The sequence below is a fragment of the Nothoprocta perdicaria genome, unplaced genomic scaffold (assembly GCF_003342845.1).
Source record: "Nothoprocta perdicaria isolate Ctin4 unplaced genomic scaffold, notPer1 scaffold_92, whole genome shotgun sequence".
Taxonomy (NCBI): Eukaryota; Metazoa; Chordata; class Aves; order Tinamiformes; family Tinamidae; genus Nothoprocta; species Nothoprocta perdicaria.
In genome coordinates this window covers 241,330-265,990 of record NW_020456221.1, presented here as the reverse complement: position 1 = coordinate 265,990, position 24,661 = coordinate 241,330, and the positions used below count along the sequence as shown (strand labels likewise).

Sequence of the window (24,661 nt, the reverse complement as noted above, 5' to 3'; positions counted from 1 at the left end):
TACCCAGACCGGGACGACTCTTCCCTAGAGCACCCTGAAACAAAGCAGGACTTCCTACCAGTACATGGAAGCAATGAAGACCACAGACAATAACTCAACACAGCCTGTTGGCTATCGGATTCTCTTAGTCCTGTCTACTGAGACAGGGCTTTGTTTTGAGATTACTCCTCTGCTGAGTCCAGGCAGTTACCCAACAGCCTAAGTCCAAATCAGAGAGGCCTGGGAGCAGGGGAAAGAGTTGGTACTGGTCAAAATAAGTACTGGAAGAAAAAAATACAAAACTCAAAGATCAAGTAACTGAACTAATTTAAGATGGAAATTCAAATACACGTTTTTGATAAAATGTTCTAGTGTGGTGTATTTTCTTGTTGATATTCTGCATAACTCCTGTTGCATTAACTCACAGGCTGAGCCTAAATAGAAGCATTAAATTTCAGGAGTCAGTGAGGTGTTCCGGGGACCTTTTCCTGCAAGTTCACTGAAACCAACCTCACTTCTGGATCTGATTAGCCTAAACTTATACAGCTCTCCAGTACTTTATCATTGCTTCGCTTCCATAAAAGTTCTCCTTACATGTAACTTATTTCAACAGCAGTTTCTGAAAGCAGTTTGTTAACCTGGAAGCAGCAAAAACTGCCAGAGGCTGTTACCTCTGCTTTGAAACTTAAATACAAGCTCACCACCTTTTGGATCAGCATATTTACTGACAACTCAGTTTTATATTAAGTGCAATTCTTTGGTTTCTCCTCATTATTACATAGTTACTCTTATTAATAAGAGAAGCTGCTGACATTTTCACCTTTATGGCATTTTCTCCCGGGGAGAGATTGAGACATTTAAATCTACTGCATAAAACTATTTCAAAACAGTTGGCTGGTGACTTCCACCCAAAGAGCTGCATTGTTCATCAGCTTTTACAACCAGAGAGAAACAGTTTCCAATGATTTCTGACTGCAGGGTGTTTACTATAACAAAGTTGGCTAGAAATAATTTTTTCAATTTCCCTTTTGTATATACTTTTTGCCTTTTCAAGACTGCTTTATATTTTTCACAGTTAGCTTTTCTGAGCTTTGTTAAACTTATAAAAATAAAGAAAATTTCTTACTTTCTGGGTATTTCCAAGTAGTTACAGAATTAACCCTACCTATAATTTGATTTGTAGGGAGCAGAGCACAACTCATTACAAACAGAGCACTTTCAATATAATTTAATTGCTTACACATGTGTATACACATCATGCAACTTAAAGCACCCAATTAGGTACCTAATTACATTGAGTATGTATTTTTACAGTCCCATCCTGGGGCCACAAGAACTGAGTTCAGTACTTTCATTTTGGTATCTAATGGTTATTGTGCTCCTGAAATGAGAAAGAAAAAAAAAATAAACACATAACCACATATTTAAAACTTAAAAACCCTTAAATGAAACCTACACTGTCAGCCTGCAAGAGCTAGGCAGAAAGCACTGCAGAACAAGAGAAGTTGTGTTCTACCACCACAAAACTCATTTGTACTCTGAGAAAAGCCACCTAGGTAGAAAAGGCCTTTTGCATTTTGCTTTTGCTTTTAGTTTCTGGTGCACTCTTGCCCTCAACATGCAGCTGATGGTACAGAAGAGTAGGGGCAGCAATACAGAACTTAATGACAAACATACTTCATTTCTGGAAATGTGCAGACTCCAGGAGGGATGAGGCTTCTGATGGTCAATACTTTTCCAAAGTAAGGATATTGAGAGCCAGGAGCCATAGTATTTGGAATATTAGTAGTAAAGTTCAGGGTGTGTGAGGAATAAGGATTTGAAGGGGATGATTTCTGTAGTAGTATCCACTTATATGTAATTTCTCTATAACACAAAGCTATCTAACAGGTTTTTACCTGTTTTTCACCACAGCGCTTCTAGTTTAAACTTATTTAAAAGCAACTTGCTACGCTGATAGGAGGAAAAATTATTCTATGTCTAGCAGAAGCATCACACATGCCTTCTATGCACAGACACATGCCACAGTTTTCCCTTCACTTTCTTCACATTCAATTAGGATGTTGGCCTAACACTTAGTGTATTTTCCCAGCAGAACAAAATCCAGAAAAAGGATTGTGCCATACTGTGGTGTCAGGTTTAATGTGTCTAGTAGTTTCTGGGCAGAGATGCTCTAGAAGTGAAGATGCAGCAGCTTGGAAAACAGCTGTCTAATCGCAAAATTCTTTCCAAGAGCCTCTGTACAGATTCCCCACAATACAGACCTCCTCACTTGCAACAAGGTAGAAGTTAAGCCTGAAGTAACACAGCTAGAAGGCTTCTCCAAGCAAGCACCAACCTGAGAATGCAAATAACTATACTCTTACATAAATATTTGAAAAACTAAGGGGAATTCAAGCATTTTATTCCAGAGTAAGTGAAATACAACATTTTTGACTCCAGCATCTCACATTTTTCCAAAGAAAACTACCAATAAGTTAAATGTGCCACAACATATGTTCGAGAAACAATACTTGTTAATACTAAAATAAAAACGGAATCTGATTTTGAACTACTAAGAACTGTAATAAAATTTTCATGAAATAGCTACTTCAAGTTAATTAGATTTCTCTTGTATTTAGGTCACAGCACCATGGGATCCAAGGTCAAAACTCACCAGAGAAGTCTACAGAGAAAGAAAGCTATCACGTTCTTTGTTTTATACTAGCATTTTAATGTATGCTTTGCATTCATACAAGTTCCTTACATATATATATACATATCTCCATGGAAGTAATGTTCAGGAGTTGTAAAGATTCACTGGAATAATGCACAAAGGTTTTAAAGATATCAACTCCTACATTTTATAAAATCCGGAATATTAGTTTTGCTGATTTTATATTAGGGAACACTCATTAAAAATAATGTTAAACTACTGTCCCCTAACATTAACTGTTCTTAACTTTTCTGTAGCTGCTAGAGTTACAGAAAAGTCTTAAAATTATGAGTGGCAAAGCAACAAAACAGCAGATTACAGAGATTACAATTATGCATAGACAAAGCAGTGCACATGGGAGCAGAAGAAACAATTCTACACCTACACCCAAACCCACAGGCTCTAAGGTGAATGTTAACACTGAGTAGAGAGCTCTTATGATCAGCTCTTCCATGAGAACAGCAGATGAATGCCTGACAGTGCTCAGAAAGGCAAATCAGATATTAAGTGTTATAAGGAAAGAAAGAACAAACTAAGCAGAGCAGATGCGGGTGCTGCAGCATGAATCCATGGCTTCTCCGCACCTTGCACCGAGCGAGCACAAGGAGAGGCCGCAGAATCCAGTCCAAAACAAACGTAAGGAAGGAACTGCTCAGACCACAGGGGCCTCACAGCTGATGCTGCAGATGCAAGAACTTTACATACGTTCAACGGAAGCAAAGGAAAAAGAAAAAGAAAAAGAAAAAGAAAAAAAAAGGAATAGAAATTCATTGAATATACAAACACCACCACTGGATAAACAAAGCCACATATGGCTCAAAGTCCCCTGAGCTACAGGCAGTTTAAGAAACTGAGAAGCAGCAGCACATGCTTGTCCTATTCTTAGCTCCTCCTTAGACAGATACTCTTGACTAAAATCTGCTTATGCTTGGACATGTCATGCTGAACACGATGGACCTCTGCTACGCTCCAGTATGGACGTTTTTCCATTTTCACTCATTTCAATGCAATCTAAAATGAATGCCAATTGGCTAGAGATAAACTAGCTACAACTTTTCACTCCTTGTACTACAGCTGTAATTTTTTTTTTTTTTTTTTTTTAATATACTTCTGCATCTCCCTAAGCAAAAGCTTTGCAATTCCTTAGGACAGACTTCTGTAACGGACAGGTCTTGGCTGCTATCTTAAAGATAAGCACATATATACTGTATCTCTGCTTTTTATCCTCAAAGACACGGGAATGCAAGCTGATAAACCTGTAGCAACTTTTATGGATGATAAGACGCCATTCTATTAAACAAAATCCTTTTTCTTTTCCTCTGTAAAGAGTGAAATATTAATTTCCCTATATTTGGTTAAGACCCATTTGGCAAACTCAGGGCAAGCTCACCCAGGAAGAACATTTGGTTTTCCCAAAACACCCTGACCACCAGCTGAACTAGAGACAGGCCTAAAGCTCATACCAGTTAGGCCTGCACAGTAGACTTTAGGCTTCTGAAGACTTGCCCATTGTGTAACCCGAACAGGTTTGAGTTAGATTTAAACTAAAAACTCCACAGGTGATAGACCAAATGCAGGAGCTCTGCTGAGATGCTCTGGTAATCAAAACTCATTTGTGCTTTTAACCCTCTTTGTAAGAGGCAAACTGCAGGCTTCAATACTGAAAAAAATGAGATGGATAAGTTATTTGGAGTTCTCTCTTTTGTTTTATGATAAAACAAGATGACTCAATTCAAGTCTCACCATTGCTTCAATTATCATGAGTTGCCCTCATTTTCTCAGGGCAGGTAGTAAGCAGGTAATGCAACTGGGTTATTTTTAAATCACCACAAGATGCCTGTATGGCATCACCAGGTAAATACTTGTCAAATGGTTTCAGTACAAACCTCTTCACGTTATGCTTCGTTCCCCTGAGGCACAGAAATAACAAAACATCGCTTGTGCCATATTTAAGATTTAATTGCAAAATTAATGGTTTAGTTATTTGCCCTGCCTGCATTACTATATTTAAAATGGCCATGACTGTCCTCATGACTATTCAGATCAATTAGCCTGAAGAAGTCTAATTCTCACAACAAGATCAATAATTAAAAGACTCTTAGCAGAAACATGATCCAGATTCATGCTCTTTTAGTTTCAATTTTCCAGGTGCAAATACACTTCCCTTTATAGGGGGGGTTTCAAAAAACATCTTTGAGAAGTTCTACAGCTCTCATCACTGCATGAACCTCTCTCTGTTTCAGCAGCACTTTTTACACCTCCACTCTCAACAGTCAAAACAAAATTGCCAACCCTGTGCCTAACATTGTTTCCTGAAGAAAAAAATAAGTCTTATGAGATTATGCTCTGCCTCCCCTGTCTTCCAATGCTCACCCTTTCCTCCAACCTCTTTCAAAAGACAAATTCTCTGGGTCAAGAAGTGCAGGAATTTAATTTTTATGGATTTCATGAATGTCAAAAGGAACAGAGAGAAAAGACAGCTGGAAGTATTTGGAGAACAGGCAACAAACACTTCCATTCACCCAGTAACCACCACACCATAAATTTGCCACAGGAGAGGCAAATTGCTGTGTTTTTACTTCCCCCAGGAAGTTAAAAATAAGATAGGTATACTTTTTCTTTTATACAGTGCTGCCAGTGAATTTAATGGTACATATCAGTTTCCTAAACAATTCATTCAAAGGGAGAAGTATCCAACAAAAATCAGAGTAGAAGTCTTGTCTTTTTGTATTTTAAATAAGAATATTAAAGGACTCCTAATTACATACTAATACACATGCATAATTACTGAAATGCAGCTTTCGAAGCTAAGAGTATACCTACAGATTACTCAACCTGCATTCCTGGACCAAAAAAAAAAAAGCAAATAAAAAGAAAATATTCATTCTCTTTCCCAAGCTCTTCAATCTGTTCATCAGCTCCAGAAACATAAAATCGTACAAGATTAACGACTTTTGCCATGAAAACATGCACATTAGAAGAATTCTATCCAAACAGAAAAAGATTACAAGAGGGGAAAAAAAAAATCATGTTAACGGTCAACATACCACCAACCATTTTGTAAGTATGTGTAAAGACATTTTGCTTGTATGTGTAAAGACATTTTAAACTTACGGCATATATAGCTCCTACTGCCCTTTTTACCAGAAAAGGGCCCAGACACTTCAAGCTGGGTAACGTTGCAGCAAGTTAACTCAAGTGATCGTAAGTCTTACGCACTACTTCCAAGTCACACAAATGCCCCATCACTGCCCTGCAAGGTGTGTATTAACTTGGTATGTCTTTTTACATTTCGTAAGAAAAAGACTCTTTTCAAACATGTAGGAAACACACGTGAATGGCACTCTGAGGTGGAATGGCAGGGCTCAGTATGAAGGTAGGTAAAATGCTGGCTCTTCCTCTCCACTCGTCCACTTACTGCTGGTTCTAGAGTACCAGGCACAAATAGGGAGAAATCTAGGAAGCATGGATTTACAGTAAAGTTAGGCAAGATCAATATACTTGGAGCTAGAAGTCATACAGTCCTATACATGTTCCAATACTGGGCTATCTAGTTCTGATGAAAGTAGTAAAAAGTAGTAAAAACTGTTACTGTAACTGAGGTTACAGTTTTACATTAGAAGTTTTATAGCAGAAGATATTAAAGGCAGAACCATGGATTTTCATGGAGTTAATTCCAAACTGACACAAACACAGATATGACCAACTACAGATAAATTACTATTTGAATTTGCATTTTTCCAGAGAAATCTGATGGCTGTTCCACAATTGAGACAACTGTACCTTTTCTTCAAGCTAAAACACAACACCAACATATCTAGCCTAGTCAAGGTATAAAGAGTCTTGAAACACAACCATACAGGTGTGACAGCAGAGGCACGCAAAAGCAATGGAGCACTGCCCTGACCCAAACCAGAGACACTTGAGAAGAAATACAGAAAGTTTAAGCAGACAAGAACAGCACAGGGGGACAGGGCCACCTCTCTATCTCAGCATGGCAGGTCCTACTGGCAAACTGCTAGGAGATAACACCACAGGTCCTAGTAGATAGGATAGATAGAGATCAGACTCCCTCTGAACCAGCTCTCAGCAATTACTTTGCAGCAAAGTGCTCAGTGAGAAGACAGAACCTTACCCTTCCCTACATTTTCCACTCTTCTCAGCAACATTGCTAATTCTCCCCACCAGAACCCAAAATGTTTTCCATCACCTTTCAATAAGGAAAATTTATCAATTTCACAACTATTGCTCTCCTGTAAATTTAATTCTTAGGCCTCTTTTGTCTTGGGCAAAAGACATCAGTAGATTCATACAAATTGTAAGGCAGGCTGATATCAAAAGCTAAAAAGCACTTTTCCAAGCAGACTTGCAATTTTCAGTCTGGAGCAGAGACAACTGATGAAAGAGAAAGTCAAAAGATGCATGGAGAAGCTGAATAGGAAATACATTCCTCACCTATAAATGTGGGTTTTTTTTCCTCATACGTAGGAAAAATAAGAGACACAGAATACAAGTAGACATTACGTTCAACGGAAATGACTATTAACAAACTGCACAGTTAAGCTGCAGATCCTATGATTATGGAAATATAATTCATAGCAGGAAATAAGTACTCAGCATGAGCTATTACAAAAGGATGATGAGTTTTTCGTTTAGAGAATCCCAGAACTACTACGGCAATGGGCCAGAAAGCCCCACTTCACAGCTGACCTGCTTTTTGCTAATCCCTATGCAGCTCCTGTTCTCTATTGCTCAGCCCTCCACCCTGGTCTGTGTCAAAAGTGTGAAATATCTCAAAAAGACAAACAACAAAACTATTCTCAAGACAAGCGTAAAAGAAGTTTGTTAGTGCTGATTTTGATACACAACCATTAGAAATGATTGACAACGTCAATTCATTTCCTTTTCAGCAAATAGCAATCAGTTTATAATGATTTTCAGTCAAAGCTGAACTGGTCTGGATCTGAACTGTAGCAAAACATTTGAAAAGCATTACTTAGAGATTACAAGATGTCATTCTTCCTAGATTTAAGACCAAAACTGGACAAGAAAAAGCACCTCTCTAAAGATGAGGGATAGAAGCAGTAACTTATTTCATGACAGAAATGAGAAATGAGCTCAGAGTTCTGTCTAAGAACAACATTCTCATCTTTTGCAAAATTAAATCATCTAACATGTTTCTTGAAAACATAAGTAAATAAATAAAAACTCATTTCCTGGAAAGAGGCAAAGAAATATCTAATTATCTGTATGTAGTAAGCAAAAAAACTTTCCTTTCAAAGTATTTTGTTATTCATCTACCATTCTACACTTCCCTTTTATTTTTATTATACGTGCTTTTGAACTCTATAAACAGCACAACAGAAAAATTAAAGGTTTTTTTTCCCCCCTCTTTTTTTTTTTTTTTAAATTGATGAGAAGCCTGTATCTACAAAATTAGTATTTCAGGGTGAAGTTTGGTTTTATGGAGAAATTTGTAACAGTACAGTGGTAAGCAATTACATTAGAAGCTTTTTAAATTAATTTGGATGCATATTCTGACTTGACATTACAGTGGAAGACAATGGGTACCAAAAAATTGTTGGACTTGTTGGTACAACATTTGTACAAAAGCTAAACGCAGAATATAAGTAGCCCTTATGGAGTATTGTTTTACATATTTTCATGCTGAAGATATAAGAAAAAAGTCAACAAAAGTCAACACACTTCATATAATATAGATGTGGACAAGATTTATGTTGGCTCTGTTAAGCACTCCCGGTTGTGTAACACAACCATTTCTCAAGACAAAATTTTTAACAGATAAATTGCATCACAAAGAAGGGGCAAACAAAGAAGTCTGGGGCAAAAGGGGGTAGTTGACTTTCAGTCATGACTGCTTTACATATTAAGCCACAAAAGCCATCCTATGTCACATAACTCAAAAGGTAACATATGACACAAAAGCCAAGAACACGCTCTATCCACCCTGTATGTTTTATTAGCACATAACATGAAAGCACATCTTGGCAGGTAGCTTTCCCTAGCAATACCTGAAATGAACAGATCAACTGGAAGACACTCAGCTATTTCAACTGCATACATTACATCTGGCTATGGTTTCCACTGCTACTCAATGTGAGTTAATAAAACAATAGGATTTAGCTTATACAGCAGTGGACTCATTACAGGGAGGCCAGGAATGCCAAAAACTAATGAGCCTGAGACTGTTGACATTTCGTGCATCTTGCATCTACAGTCTGGCAAGATAGCTGGCACTCTGACAAGCTTGATGCCAGACAATTAACAGAGCCTTGAATTTGCTGAACAAGGGGAGGCAGTAATGCCATTTGAACTCAGGCATTAATACTGAAACACTAAGGTTAAGGTGATAAACTGAAGTTTTCCCCTGTTAGCTTTATAATTTCTCATCTTTTTCTCAGAAGCTTAGAGGCTGCCATGAGCAAAGACCCCATCAAGTTCTGTAACCAGAAAAATGCCGTGGGAGATTCTCCAGGGAAGAAAGGAATCAACAGATCCAGGAAGGAAAAATCCACCAATAAAAATTCAGTATCTTGGATACTTGATCCATTTGCATATATGCAGAGAACATTCTGGTTAGTAGCACAATATAAAAATAGAAGCACATTTTGAAGAGCATATAAAGTTTCTAAGTTAATATTTCTTCAGTCAAAGCTGAAGATATTTTGCAACACTATAGAAATGCATCCATTTGAATGTTTGCTTCAAACTGAATAGCTTTGTTTCCCCAAATGCTTGTATCTTTTTAATCTTTGGAATAAAAATTAGGAAACGAGAAACTCGCTTTGGCATTATGAGAGAAATCTAAATCAAGCTGTGGTTTAAACTGAAACACAACTTATTTGAAAGACAAGTGTCTATATCTGATTATGGTATAAACTAATTCCAAGGCAGGAACACAGAGGAATCACAGAAATAAAGAATCTTAAAGAGGATCCACTCTAGTTTGCATTTATAGCATTTCTTTAATTAATGTTACTCCACTGATTTTAACTGATTAGACACTGAAATTGAACTTTATATATACAAGATTTAATAAAATCTAGTTATAGAGTCTAACATATTCACCTGCCTATGGGATTATCCATCAAATATGGAAAAACTATGACTAGGTTTAGAGTTTCTGCCTTTTGGACTTACCTGCAACAAATGCATCTCTGAAGGTCTACCTTACCCTGGTTAGAACTTTTCCCGTTACTTTATTCTCTTCACAAAAAAAGAAACATAGAAAGTTGAAAATGATCTTAAAGGAATGAGCTGGAGCAAGTCAGAAGACACTAAATAACAAAGCTGAAGAGAAAAATGGCTTTCACCCACACTCGTAACACAAGAAACCAGTACAACACTTACTTTTAAAACATTACTAGGAACACAATTTGTTTTTGCCTTATATGCAATCTGTGCTTTTGCTAGGCAGTGCTCGAGCCCCCGGGGTGCACATTAATCCCACGCAATGCCAGTGCCACCTACTGTTCCACCGCCTTACTCTCACTGCATTCATTTTCAGCAAGTTTATCATTTTACAGACAAAAAAATGGTATTCCATATAAAGTTGTATTTGATACTGTGCACAGCACAATCATAGGCAACTAATATTCCTAACAGCATCTCAACTTCTATATTAAGTTAGCAATGAATAATAACTATGCAATGATAATTTGAAAATTTCATTGCATTTTTAATTATATTTTCATACAAATCAGTGCTAAGACCTCCACACACACAACAGGAATGTGGATATTTGAGCATATTAACATTATATTAAACATTAACATTAGAAAAATATTAACAGAGCTTAAGGAAAGCTTGCTTCCACCTCCAGTTTAACTGCCTTAAGCAGAAAGTGTCTTTTTCCAAAGTGATAGCCCATCAAAATAGAATTAAACGAGTAAAGGAATTACTTGGGCACACATGCAGACAACAGAAAGCATACAACATGGAGCCAACGGCTAGAAGCTGCTTTAGGAAGCCACATTTTAGGAAGACAGAGCAGAGGCAGAAGTCTCTAGAAGTCAAAGAGAAAATGCAAGATATCAAAACCATGGTAGAACCAAACGTTTTCTGTTCAATTTGATCAAGCACTTGGATTTGTTAAGTTTTGTTTAATATGTGAATTTCTCTTTAAAAAGATTAAGGATTTAAAAACATTTAAGTAAGGAGTACTTTTCAGGAATAAAAAACAAAATTAAAAAAAAAAAAAGAGAGGAACACAAAGGTTTTTCACACTCCTCTTGCCACACTGTTTTCTCACAAAGGACTTTAGCACAATCTACCCAAGGTTTAAACAACAATTCTGGACTGGGCAACTCTTTGACATGAAGACTGCTGCCCTCTACCAAAAGTAAAAGCTCCAGTCTGATACAGTAGAAACTATGTTAATCGCTATGCCTTCAGAAATTACTAGGTACTTGGACATGCAAAACAAATGTTTTGCAATGCATGCCACTCTTTCCATTGAAAAATAATGTTGTCCATCTTCCCTTCTAGTTCCCTTCAGAAGTGAACAAGTATCCCCACAGCAGCAATACCATCTCCATACAAAAAGGGCTTGTTACTCATCTACACTCAATTACTTTTCAACTACTCCTGTCACTAACGCTGTTTATGTTACAACTGCACAAATGTTTGAAAATGGAATGTAGAATATCCATATAAATGCCATTGGTACAACCAGGAAGTTCACTCCTGTTTTGCTGAAGGAACAGTGTCTTTATGGCTCAACTGGCTTATAAAACATTAGGAAACTATAGTGCAAAGCTAAAAGCTCTCTTGAACCAAGACTAAGTTGATTCCTTGATGGCACCACTGTTTGTTTCCTGATAATTCAGAAGAGCACCAAATACACCACATGGCTGTAGACTGATGATTGGTAGATAACTTTTCAACCTGTCAAGACTGTGTGACAACCTACTCCTCGGCCTGGAGTCCTGAGAAGCAGGGACAGTAGTGGCAGTCCCCAAGTCCTAGCCTAAAAAGCCTCATTGCTGAGGACTCTCTAATTATCATGGCCAGTCAGACCTTCTCCCCTTCTCTTTCCCAATATGGCATCTGGGTAAGTTGGGAAGCACAGCCTCTTTTTACCCTGTGCAAAATACTAGCCATGGAAGTAAGCAGAAGAAGGCCATCTGAAGAAACAGAAGAACTACAAGCAGGTTAATGAGAGCCAGTAGCTTTCAGATATATTCAGTGGTCCAAACAGTAACTAAAGTGGTGTAAAACTGGTCTACCATCTGAAAAAAGTTATACTACCTTCAGAACTATGTCATGTTTCTAAAAGTAGCTACACAGCTTTACATATGATTTTATTTTTCATTTAAAAAAAAACAAACACTTCACTTTACAATAATCAATGCAAGAGTAAAAGCTTCTAACAGTCTCAGCTTCCAAGTCACAGCTTATGAAAGGCAATGGATTTTGCTTGGAGGCTTGCTAGGTTTTACATCCAGAGCCTTCTCTTGATCCAAAAATACAGATCAAGTATCAATAAAAATGACAAATGTCACCAAAAGTAACTTTTTATCTCCACATAAGCAATAAACCTACACTTCAAATACTAGAAGAGTTAACTATGTAGAATTATCTTCCTTAACACAGTATTTCAAAGATCAACTATGGCACATAGATTGTATTTGTCACCAGCAAAATTACCATACCAAAAACCTTTATAAAGAATATTCCAGTTTAAAATAGGGAGATAAGAAAGGAGTTGAATTAAAAGCTCAGTCCTGCACCAAAGTCAAGAGTGAGCTCTGCCACTGATTTTTAATAAAAGCGGGCTCAAGGTCCATACCTTTCACCAGTACAACAATGTGTGCTTCAGCATAAAATAAATGTGGATGCCTATACCAGGCAAATTTACTTAATAGGTTCATATTCATGTTTACTAAAAGGACAATATCATACCATAATTTTCAATGAAACACTTACAGTTAGTAGAGCTTCATATGATAAATAACCTGCATTAGGAAAATCGTTAATACATATACTTTTTAATCTTAACTGAAGTTGTCTTTACCTCATCACTTCTAGTAAAGCTAGGCTAAAATTGCTATATTTTGTATAATTTTGTAAAATTGCTATATTTTGTAACCATCCTGATTTTTAGATTTTAGCATTCAATAAGGCCAACTGCAGGCTAATTTTCAGGAAACTCTTTTGTTAATATAGCAAACACACAAAAAGAATAGGCTTCTATTGTAAGTGATAAAAGAATGGAGTTCTGTTCATTCAGAAAAATCATTTGGGGAATTTTTATAACAATGCATAAAAAGGCAGTGTGCAAGCACATGAATGCCATATTCCAGAGATTCTCTGATAGCTGTCAAAGCGTACTGCAAAAATGCTACACTGCACTCTAGCGTTCTTCTTCTAAATGGCAGGCACTTCTGTTGGATATGCTTTCACTTTAAAATTTAACATTATATTTTTCACATAAATTTATTAGCTGTTTGTCAACTGTTGACTCTCTTTTGCCAAAATGAACGGATGTATCTTAAAAAAACAAACTAGCTATTAAAACTAGCCGTTACCAAATCAGCTGTCCAAAACTACTGGATAGATTTAAAGAGGCAAAGAATTGTTTACAGCCAGTTCCTTCATTCCTGAAAGCAAATAAGCAAAATATACTAAAACTTGTTTTTACTGAGTAAACACATTACATAGACATTATATACCTAGAGATCAACTTCATTAAGTTATTCTAAAGCATTTTGGAGGATGCAGTGCAATGTTGTTTAAGATATATATGCAGTAAAGCACAAATACTTTTAAATTCTGGACATGCCACATCAAACCCCAGAATAATACGGACTTACAAGTAAAGACGGTTCAAATCACTCTGCACTCAGTACTGCTGATCAAACACCAAACTCTCCTCTGCTTAAAAAAGTTAGAAGTCTACCACATAGATGAAGCTTCTTACATAATTCAGAAACATTTGTCTGAGAATTCATTAAGTTTATCTGGCAAGCATGGTCATAAAATTCAACCAATATCACAGACATTGTCCATTGAGTACATTAGTAAAATAATGATACAAATAAGAGAGGCCACAACAATATGATTTTAAATTGAAAAACAAAAGCATTTCCTGTGTTGAGGCTACAAGTACTAGTCCAGTACAGAACAGTAGCCATATAAAATTAGAAAAGTAAAGGTTCATAACATAATTTATACCAGAAAGGATCTCTGTAGGCCATGTACACCAGCTTCCCGTTCCAAGGGGAGTGAATTTCAAAGCGGGATCACATTGCCCAGGACCTGGACTAATTCCAAAGACATCTAAGGAATTAAACTCTCCAATCTTAACAGGCAATACGTTCTAGCATTTAGCTGCTCTCCCTGGGAATATGTTTTATGTGCATTCAAAAAGAACTTCCCTCATTCCAACTTATGACTTACTTTTTGTCCTGTCTGTATAAGAATCTGGATCTGTAATTCTGCTCCATTGCAGTGAAGACCAAAACTGGATGCACCCCTCCCTTCTCCAGACTGAAAAAAAACAGTTCCCGTAGCTTTTCCTCATACATCACATACTCTAGCACCTCAGAATCGCTACCATTTTTCTCCTCACCTGGTGTGGAAGGTCCAAGACAGGACACTATTCTTGGCACAGACAAGGTGAGATGACCATTTCCCTCAGGCTCAGGATGCTTCTCTGCCCTCTCACCGGATGGCTCACATGGAGCTCCAGCCCACTCTGCCACGGCCAAGCAGCTCCCTCAACAGCTGGCTCTCCAGCCCTGCAAGGCTACCAGAGGCTGGTCAGTACCACACACTGGGCGTTCAGGTTATCTTTGTTGACTTTCATGAGGTTCCTGTGGACAAGACCGTTGGGCAACATCGCTCTGAATAGTAGCTCTCCCTTCCAGCTCCTCATGCAAGGCTGGGAATGTGCTGGACACATCAATCCCTGAAAAAAGACCTCTCCTAAGCAGCTGCCACATAATTATGAACTGCTGACTCAAGCTACCACTTGAGCTCACGGGTCCAGACAGCTCTTTGGTCACTTTGTAACCTGTTCATCTAATCCATTTCCCTTTAGTTTGGCTATCAGGGTACTGAAGAAAGTTGTCACAAGCTTTAATACTCTTCTACTCAAATGAATGTAACCATCATTGTCTTAAAGCCTCTAAACCTGGCTACGTATCATTACATCCACTAAACAATCTGGCATATGCACATGTGCATGCTGTCTCACCTCTTCCCTCTCCCTCTTCGCTTTTGCAGGTACACCATTGTTTTAGTACTGTCCTTGTTAAATTGTTTCTTCATCCCTCAAAAGCACTTCTTATTCTATATTTGCAAACATGAGCAGATGCCTCTAAACGCCAAACCAAAGCAGTGGCTTTTACAGAATGATATTAAAGGAAAACCAGCTTCAACAGGGTTTGAACAATTACATCCACTGTATGGTTGTAAATGTCAAAGTGTCATTAACAAAGTGGTTTTAGAGACTAAAGGACTAAGATATTTATATGCCTTGATCCCTTTGAAACTACTTTATCTTAAAATGCACACATACCCTTCAAAATCTCTGCTTAAACTTCATAAGGCACGAGGGGGTCACAGATGAAAAAGTACTAAAAACCACCAAGCACCATATCCTTGAATCTGACACATTCCAGAAGGCATGTAAAAGCACTTTAATGATTTGCATTACCTGCCTGTTTTTTTCATACATGACTGTTTTCAAAAGAACTTCGGTGTTCATAGAGAATTAAATGCCAGTCTCCAATAGAAACAGCACACTTGGATTTAATTGCTGAGCTCTTTGCTCTTTTAATGAAGAAATTCCCTATTACAGGATACAATTAGCAAACTCTTCTATTAAAAATAGCAAGGCCCATTTAAACCCTAATGATTTTACAGACTCGAAAGTCCACTTCTTTATTAATGAGCAGTTTTATCAAGACCTATGCCAAGTCTTAAAAGAAATTCAGGGAAAAAGTCAGAAAGTTTATTCCCAAATTGTGCATACAGATGAATACAAAACTATAAAGAAAAAATAATTTCCATGTTACAAAACTGAAGCAGAACAATTCTGCTGTCCTACACAAGTAACAAATATAGGAATTCTCCAAATTACATTTTTTGATCTTCTGTAAAATAGCACTCTCGAATTACGAGATTCCAAACACTAAGAATAATGACATAACCTAATTAGCCATTGATAATTATGGTTGTCTCACAACAATCACCTCACAACTGGACTGGTTTTACTGTGCTTTCAATTGGAAATGAAGTCTGTTAAGAACAGAACTGCGACTGTGAGAATGGCCACATCCAGGATCGATCACTTGCCTCTCCGTGACTCTTGCACCGGCACTTCTACTGCTAGGTGAAAGATTCGTTGCTCTAACACCCCTGGATTACTTGAGGATAATTGTCAGCACTGCACCCTTCAACGTATGAAAACTGTCACTACCAACTTTTTCTTCCCCGGGGCCTAAGAAAAAAAGAAAAAACAACTTTTGAAGACAACAAACAAGCAAACTAATTTTCCCAGAGTTCCTTAATTGCAGTTTGTGACGGATATGCTCCCTTCCCAGCTCAGCCTGGCCTGTACCTTACATGCAGCCCTGTTCAGTTGCTAACCACCAGCGATTTATCTAACCCTGACAGGCGCCACCATCCTGATTTCTTCTGCCACTTAGTCTCAACATGACATTCCTGAAGGCTGCATCCCAAAGGGGAGGTAAGGCTAGTGCACTAGCCAATGGGCCTCTGAAATGAAAGAATGACTATAAGTCAATCATCTTATCCTATAAATATGCGGACAGCCCGAGAGCCCTTTGAGCTCTCCTGACACGGCTGCGGCCTGCACAGCAGGATCTCCCCTTGGGCAGGGACGCCTCTCAAGGTTACTCCTCGAGGTTGAGAGACTCCCCTTCCCACAACAGATTTGTCGTAAGTGAGCATAGTGCGCTCTCTTTAACTTTACTTTGTAACTGTGCACAAGAACCCTCAGTCATAAACCACTGACCAGGTCTGGGACTAGGATTGGATCCAGCCGCACCCAGACTCCTCTCAGAAGGAGCCTGGAAAGCAAGGGGGTCCAATCGGAACCGCGTGACCCAACGGGAGGGTATCCCAAGATAATTGTACTCAATTATCTTGAGCCTCCATGCAGTGAATAATAAATGACCTTGCCATAGAATCTCGTGAAATCATTGTCCATATTAATAAATCCTGTTATTATTTCCTTCATACGAGTGAAGTGCGTTTGTCACTCACCCCTGCCACCACTTGTTCTGTGACAGTTATATTCAGATCTGCTAATTTTCCTTTTAATGTTTATCATACCAATTTTTCAGCATTTCTATTTCTCTTTTCTACAAAAATTTAGTTATATCAATATCCTCACTAACTCAATACCAAAGATGGTGAATGAATTTTACAACTTTTTTTAAAACTCTTTGTTTACTAACCCATTCATATAGTTATATGTCAAGTTCTATGCCAGTTTAAATGCTGATCTCTGCAAAAACACATCAAACTGGTACTCAACATTAAACTGAAATTTATCATACATAATCACAGTACTAGCTTTCTACTATGTTCTGCCACTCTTCAGACACTGCCTTCATCCAAGGCTCTTAAAAGAGCAAACAAACATGATGAGCAGTTCTGACACCTCTTTTGAAACATCTTAGATGAAAGGTTATCCAGACCACCTAGCTTTAATAACTGCTATTTAACATGAACTATTTTGAACAGGAAACATTCTGCTAGAAATAAATTCCGGGGAGAATGCCTATTTCCATGACACTATAAGATAAAATGCTATTAACACAAAATACAGATACAATATTCTTGTGTTATATTAGCAAACATTGAAAATTCTCACAAAAGGTGTCTTTTAAGGTGCTCCCTAAAGTTCAGCAGCATAAACACTACTTCATTCAAAGTCTCTACATAGTCAACTGTCAATTTTTTTGAAACTGTGCTTCAAAAAAATGCTGCAAAGAATTACATTGTCTATCGTTAGCAAAAATGCAGGATGTCTCGAAATAGAAAGAAAATGAAGAAGAAAGATTAAACATCTTGTCTACTGAAGCCTTCATTGAGAACTTAATGAAAATGCACAGAAAATATCATCAGTATGTCAATGGCTTCTCATTAGGTAAGGAAAGATTGCATTCCGCTTTATAGAGATAGTAAGTAGAAAATTTAAGCTATCTATTGTGTCAGATAAGCCATTGTACAGGGTTCCAAAGACTCATTTCCCTTTTTTTTTTTTTTCTCTTTTTAATAGGTCCCAGCAAGTTTAAAAAAAAAAAAAAAAAAAAAAAAAAAGAAATGAAGCACAGTATGGAAATATTCTCCTTTGCTATTCTGATATATCTGAAAATTTGTAAGAACAAAATAAACAGGCAAGTCTGAGACTAATCAGCACAGCACTCTGTTACAGACAGTTCTTCCATATCACACAGAAATTAAATAAGCCTAGAAAATGAGGAGAAGAAATCTAAAAAACCACTCTAATAACTGGTATAAGCTTGTAAGCTTGGAAACCTCATAGAGGAAGATGGGGAATAGGGGAAAATGCTGGGAAAAACAGATGAATAAAATGTCTGAGAAGGCAAAGATGAGCTGTTTCCAGCAAAAGCGGAGTCTACTACTATATGGCTGACACAGTTGGGAACCTGAAGGTCAATTATCTGTTCTGAGCAGAAAGCAGTATAGATTTTGATAGCAGACATTTTAGCAAAGTTTGAGGAGCAGAAGCACAATCCAGGTACGAAAGAGTCAAAAGAAAGAGCATTCAGAGTGTGTAAGACAGCATTTCATAGAATCATAGAACACTTAAGGTTGGAAGGGACCTCTAGAGATCATGTAGTCAAACCCTCCTGCACACGCAGGGTCACCATGACTTAGGAAATGAGAAAACAAAATACAGTTGCATTGTGAGAAGGCATCTGGAAGGCAGATCAGATGGAATGAAATACAGTCAATCAAAAGAAGCAAAGAGGACACCAAAACTCATCTTCCAATCCTGAAACAGAAGGCAGGAAAAAAATGCCTAAGCGAAAGGTAGGCAAAAACCAGCCTGTGGAGGAAATCAGGTCCTTTTGGTAACTAGTTGTCAAAGGAAGGCACAGAAAAAAAAAATCTAGGAAATCCTAAACATAGGGGCAAGCGAAGAAGATTTGAGCAGTGAAAATAAAGTGATCGGAAAGCTTGGGATTATAATGGAACTGGAGTAGAACTGAAGGGGTTAAAAACAAATTAAAAGAAAAATGGTGAAGCTAAAGAAGAATGGGAATGAAGTAAGAACATCCCAACCACAGACGTGTACAAAAAAAGCTCTGCAGCCTGAATGTCACAGGCAACACTGGGATATGAAAGGGCTATATTTCCTTTAGTTTAGTGGCACCCTATTGCAAATTAATTCTCCTATGCCAAACTCTATCAGAAATTACAAGAAAACAGTGCCCAAATTAGCTGTGATTAAACCAACTTCTTGTGGGTGCATAAATAAAGGCTTCAGCTCTAATCTATTTTCATAATCATTAAGCCATAAAAAGGAAAATAGAGGTTGTTTTATGTTTTGCCTCATGCTCTGTTTATAAAAATCAATAGGGATTCTTGTAAGGGAACCATTTGTCTTTTTAGTATTCCTTATGATCAGACCTTGACAATTTAATCACCGTTGAAACATCTTTGCTTTCTCTCACAATAACTAACCTCCCCAGGGCACAGTTGCAGTTGATATAATTACAGAAAAGAAGCAGATCAAAAGGTACTGGAGTCGCTTTAATTAACAAGATTATTCTCTGCTGCAGCTCTTGTCTCTATATGTGCTGAACCTACCCAGCAGCTCTACACAGTCTGAAGGACCTGGCCATCCCCACAGAGCTGCAGCTCCCTGCCTTTTCTTTCATGTCAGCAGATCAAAAAAGCATGCTAACTAAGTGGCTGAGCACAAAATCAAGTGTCCTAGAAAGGTCGCTACTCATTAATCTAATCACAGTGTAACAGGAAATGACTAAATGACTTAAGAGGATTAGTGAAGCAGAAAGTAATGTTCTGGTCACCAAAACTTAATTAAGCAACACTACTAGCACCACTCAGAATGGTTAGTACAGGCCAAAGAAACACAAGCACAAGAAATTCTAGACACAGCCACTACGTGCTGAATGAAAATCAAATGAAATCCACTGACCCATTTTTATTTTGATATTTATAATTCTAAATTTAAACCACTGGAAGTTTAGTACATGAGTCACAATGATTCAAATGCAACATGATTAAAAGCATGTTAAGATTCTAAGAGGTCCAAGGCAATCATTAACAGAATGGTTCTAATGCTTGATAATTTCTTTAGCTCTTCCTCCTCAGATACAGTAAAAGCTTCGTAACACAGAATTATCTCTACAACATGCTTTTCTTTCTCTCTCTCTCTTTTTTTTTTTTTTTTTTGAGTTGGTAAAGAAAGTATCCAAAAGGAAAAACAGAAAACTTTTGCCCAAGTAAACTTTTGAGAGACTCTCTGGGGAAAAAAAAAAAAAAAAACCACACAACTAAAAGATTAAGTAAACCATCTTACAGAACTGCTAGAAAAACACCAAATCCCTATTAACCCTACAGCTGTCTTATGCCATTTGTTCCCAAGCAACTTTTCTATAGGAAGAGATAAAGATTAAGGAAAATACTCCCTTGCCTTGCCTTGTATTACCAGGACATGTCCAGGTTTTCTCCTTGCCTTGTATTACCAGGACATGTCCAGGTTTTCTCCTTGCCTTGCCTTGCATTACCAGGACATGTCCAGGTTTTCTCTAAGGGCTGGCAGAATCCACCATCAAAGGCAAGCTGTCACATAAGCACCCTCACAGCAAGTGCCAGGACAAGGAAATACGGTCATTGTTCACGCCCTACAGATCCTCTGACACTTACAAAAGCTGGTCAGAGAATTCCCAAACATAAGGAAAGAACTTCAAAAATCTGGAGAACTGGAGAGTGCTGTAGTTGCTACAATTACTCCTGCAGTTGGTACAGTCTAAAATGGACCGATATGAACCAACTCCTACAGTCTGGTATGCCTCATGAATCTGACGATTAGTAGTGATTAGTAACCAAAGCTGGCTGCTCCCTGTATGTTCCAGGCAATAACTGGGGACTTGCATCAGCTCAAGACCATCTTCTTGACGCAACCCAGCCAGTCTGTCTGGGAAAGCAGGAAAGCAGACTGGTCCAAAATAACCATAAACAGAAGGAGGGGTAACCTCCTGCAGACTACATGGACCGCCTAAAGGAAGCGTTTAACAGACATTCTGGTATAAACTATGATGCTGAAAATGCACCAGAAGCTGTGGCAGCTGGCTTTGTTCAAGGACAGCAATTCAAAATTCAAGAGTAATTACTGCTTATTGCCATGGAGGGGCAGACTAAGCCTCTTATTTAGCCTTTCACCAAAGCTAATCACAGCAATACACACCTGGAGTGCAAAGCGACCAAAGGAGAAGCTGAACTCCTAGCACTGCAAATCCAGCACGTTAGTCCTAGAAATATTAGGAGATAGAGAAAAGCTACAAGAGGCTTGAAAAAACAGGAACTATGGGAAGAAGCTGCAATCAAGGATTTGGGAGACATGTCAGTCCTCCTGATAATTCCTGTCATTATCACAAGCAAGGACCCTGGAAGTTAAGATGCCCTTACAGACCTCTGTGCAACCTGTCTGTCCAGCAACATTCAGTAACCTCATCTTTTCACCTAGCCCTTCCTCCATGTCACAGTCTCAGCAACGCAGTTCAGACAGTCACTTATATCACTCTTAAGGAGATTGTTTCCTGTACAGTCAATACTGGTGTCTACTAGGCAGTAAATGCTACTGGTATTTCAGGATAACCAAATTAAAGACACTGTAACAATCTTAGATAAATTAGCTGAAGAAAAACATTTTGATTAGTGGGACTGACTCACAGATCTAGAAGGACAGTTTGAAATACTGCTTAAGACATTTATATCTCATTTTAAGGCGTATGTTTCATAAGGACTATTGGTTTTACTATTTGTGGATATATTGGTTACATTCTTTTAACCCCACGTTGGTACAAATTAATGTATTTGGGGTAATGTATAAAGGGATGAAAAAAAAAAAGGCATAACTCAAGCAGAGGCCAGAACAAGGGTAAGGAAGAAGAAAAATAAGTGCTTGTGCTATCCTGGCTTCCCAGGAAGGTGTGCAGGGCATCTGCAGCAATTCCACTATACTCTAGACCTCTTTAAGGGAAAGATGAAATGAGACTAAGTCTCAAAGAGGGGAATGCAGAAGTGAAATATTAGTGCTTCATAGGCCTGTGCAGGCCTGTCTAGCAAAGAAAACACTCGCAGCATGACCTAATGGCACTGACAAGTCAGTATGACTCAGTTACCAAATAAATGTATTGTTTGCAAAAGAAAGTACTGTCTGTACTGCTAGAGATCCTTATCCGTGACTCCTCCTCCCTGTTTAACACATCCCTTTAAAATATGACACATAACTGCAGCTCTGTGAAGAACAAGTCACCTAACCCAAAGGCAGTTTTTACTGCCTCACCTGGGCAGAGTTCAAGGTAGCAGAGTCTGTCACTGCTACTCTGGGTTCCCCCCTATAGCTACAGCAACAAAACTCTATCCTGACCCAAACCTAGATGGTATCTATCTCTTCGCTGGCACTAGGCTGCATGTCCTGTCCTGAGCCATGGCACCCTGCATATGCTGGGGGACATGCTGCTGCTCCTAAAGCCCTACCACACCGTGCCACAGGGCAAACCAATCCCACCTGATGCAAAAACACAATTACAGCTACAGCCTGGATTTTAATTGCTTCAAAGTTTGTTAACACACACATGAACAGGTCTCATTTTTCTGTTTCACATGATCAGCCTTTTCCTTGCTGTCTCCTCACACTGTACAACTTAGCTCCCTCTAAACAACAACAAATTCAGTTACCCAGACAGATTATACAATTTTGCTGCAGAGCAGTAAGTCACTTATTACAAATCACGAGAAAGAAACTATACAGCTTTAGCTTCATAAAAAGCTTATGTAAGTTCTAAAAAGTAATCAACGCTTCCATGTAGTGTAAAATTTGAATAAAACTTAGAGATGTGAAGGTAAATGCCTAGAGCTCATATTTTAAAATTGTGAAAAAAATCAAAACCCATGAAGTAATTGATGCAGAAGGTACTGCTAAAAAAAAATGCATGCTTGTATCACTTTCTCTGGTTTTGTTAATCAAACATTCAGTCTTCCTAAAACTTACATAAACATCCTGCATTTATTAATCATTCTGCCAAAAATATTATACGTTTCTCAAAAAATATGACGTATGACTCCTCCTTCACAGGTCATTATCAACAAACATTCATGCAGTACACGGATTAAGTTCAGTAGCTACAGTACCTTACGTAGAGGCACAAAAAACAGCACAGTACTGTGCTCAGCAAACAGCTACTCTATTTAATGATTTACAGGGAAACATAAGAAAAACAAATACTAAATATTATTATACACAAGTATGCTAATACCAGCAATAAGTAGCTTTTTCTGTTGCACATGAATAATCCCCCTAGAATGAGCACTGCACAAATGCATTGCAGGACAGAGCTGTGCTTGAATGGTCTGGAAAACCAGGGCAAGGGAGTGATGAAGTAGCTTCCAGCAACTAATGGGAAGGGCGTTGAAGAGACAGCTAAAGCATTCTCTCCAGCATCAGACGTGACACAGGGCCATGAACGCTGCCTGAGGTTCAGATGGGTCAGACTGTGCCTTCGGAAAAGCTTCTCAGCCGTGAAGGTAGCAAGGCACTGAAGAGGCCTCAGAGTACAACAGTGAGGAAAAGCCCCAGCTTCCCTCACGCTGCCCTGCTGATGGCCCTGCTTTAAGCACTGAGCTGCAACAGGCAACTCCCCCCCACGCCTTTACAGTCAACAGCTCTAGAAACATGTCCTGTTTCTTGAGTCCACATTTCACTTTTCTCAGCAGATATCCTGCTCAGGACTGCAGAGGTAGGACACGTAAGGAATGCCATGCCACACTAAAACAGTGAGAGAGGGGGAAAAAAAATAAGACACCCTAATCCTTAGGCTTCTCCCTATTAAGGAACCCTCAAACGATGCTTAAGATAACCCATTCTTTTGTGCATTTGCATCGAATTCACAAAGCCTCCACACTAGAAAATTATTCCAGGTACTAGCTCTTAGAAATCATCCTTTTAAATCCTTAGAACCACTATGCATTTAAATGCTTTAGAAGCAAAATCTCATTTACAACTGAGGCTTTCAGGGCTTTTTCCAGGTGCCTGAGCCTCACAACGGCAGGTTGTGCTCAAGGGATCCCCACACATGGCATCCTATCGAGAACTGTAAGCTCTCTAGGAAAACAGGCACAGTCCTCTTCCAAAACAAAATATATCTATAAACAGATATACACACATTGCATACATATATGTATAACATATACATGTACCAACGACCAGACCCATGGACATTCCAGGCCCCAAGTACTCCAATAACAGCTGGAATCACTACACACACAGTTCCCAGCAAGCACGCTGCCACTACAATCAGGCTTTTCTCACTCAATTTACCAAAACTTCAGCAAGTAAACCCATTTCGCTTAGGCAGCTGAAGGGTCAGTTACCCTACTTACTGCAGATTTATTTAAAAAGAAAGAAAGAAGGAAAAAAAAAAATCGCCAGGAACAGCAGCCGCACGCGCGGCCAACGGCCGCCACGCGCAGCCAACGGCCGCCCCGCGGCTGCGCAGGCGCGACCCGCCCGCAGCGCGACCCGCCCGCGGCGCGGCCGCACTGCGCAGCCGCCGGCCCCGCCGCGCCTCACCCGCAGCGCCCGCACTGGGGCCGCCTCTCGCTGCGCTCCACGGGCAGTTCCCACAGGCCCGCGCAGCCCTCGCGCTGCTCCTGCTCCTGCTGCTGCTCCTCCTCCTCCTCCTCCTCCTCGTCCCTGCTCTCCGCCGCCGC

The 24,661-nt window shown here is 38.8% G+C and overlaps 1 protein-coding gene across 1 annotated transcript in view; it reads right to left on the bottom strand.

Moving 5' to 3' along the window:
• Positions 1–24,613, bottom strand: part of DTWD2 (DTW domain containing 2) — a gene marked incomplete at its 5' end in the record, with an annotated part of 64,725 nt that extends 40,112 nt beyond the window's left edge. The window contains one exon of the mRNA XM_026052834.1: positions 24,522–24,613. Within this exon, the coding sequence (XP_025908619.1) occupies positions 24,522–24,613 (92 nt within the window). The remainder of the gene's footprint in view (positions 1–24,521) is intronic.
• Positions 24,614–24,661: the final 48 nt, after the last annotated feature.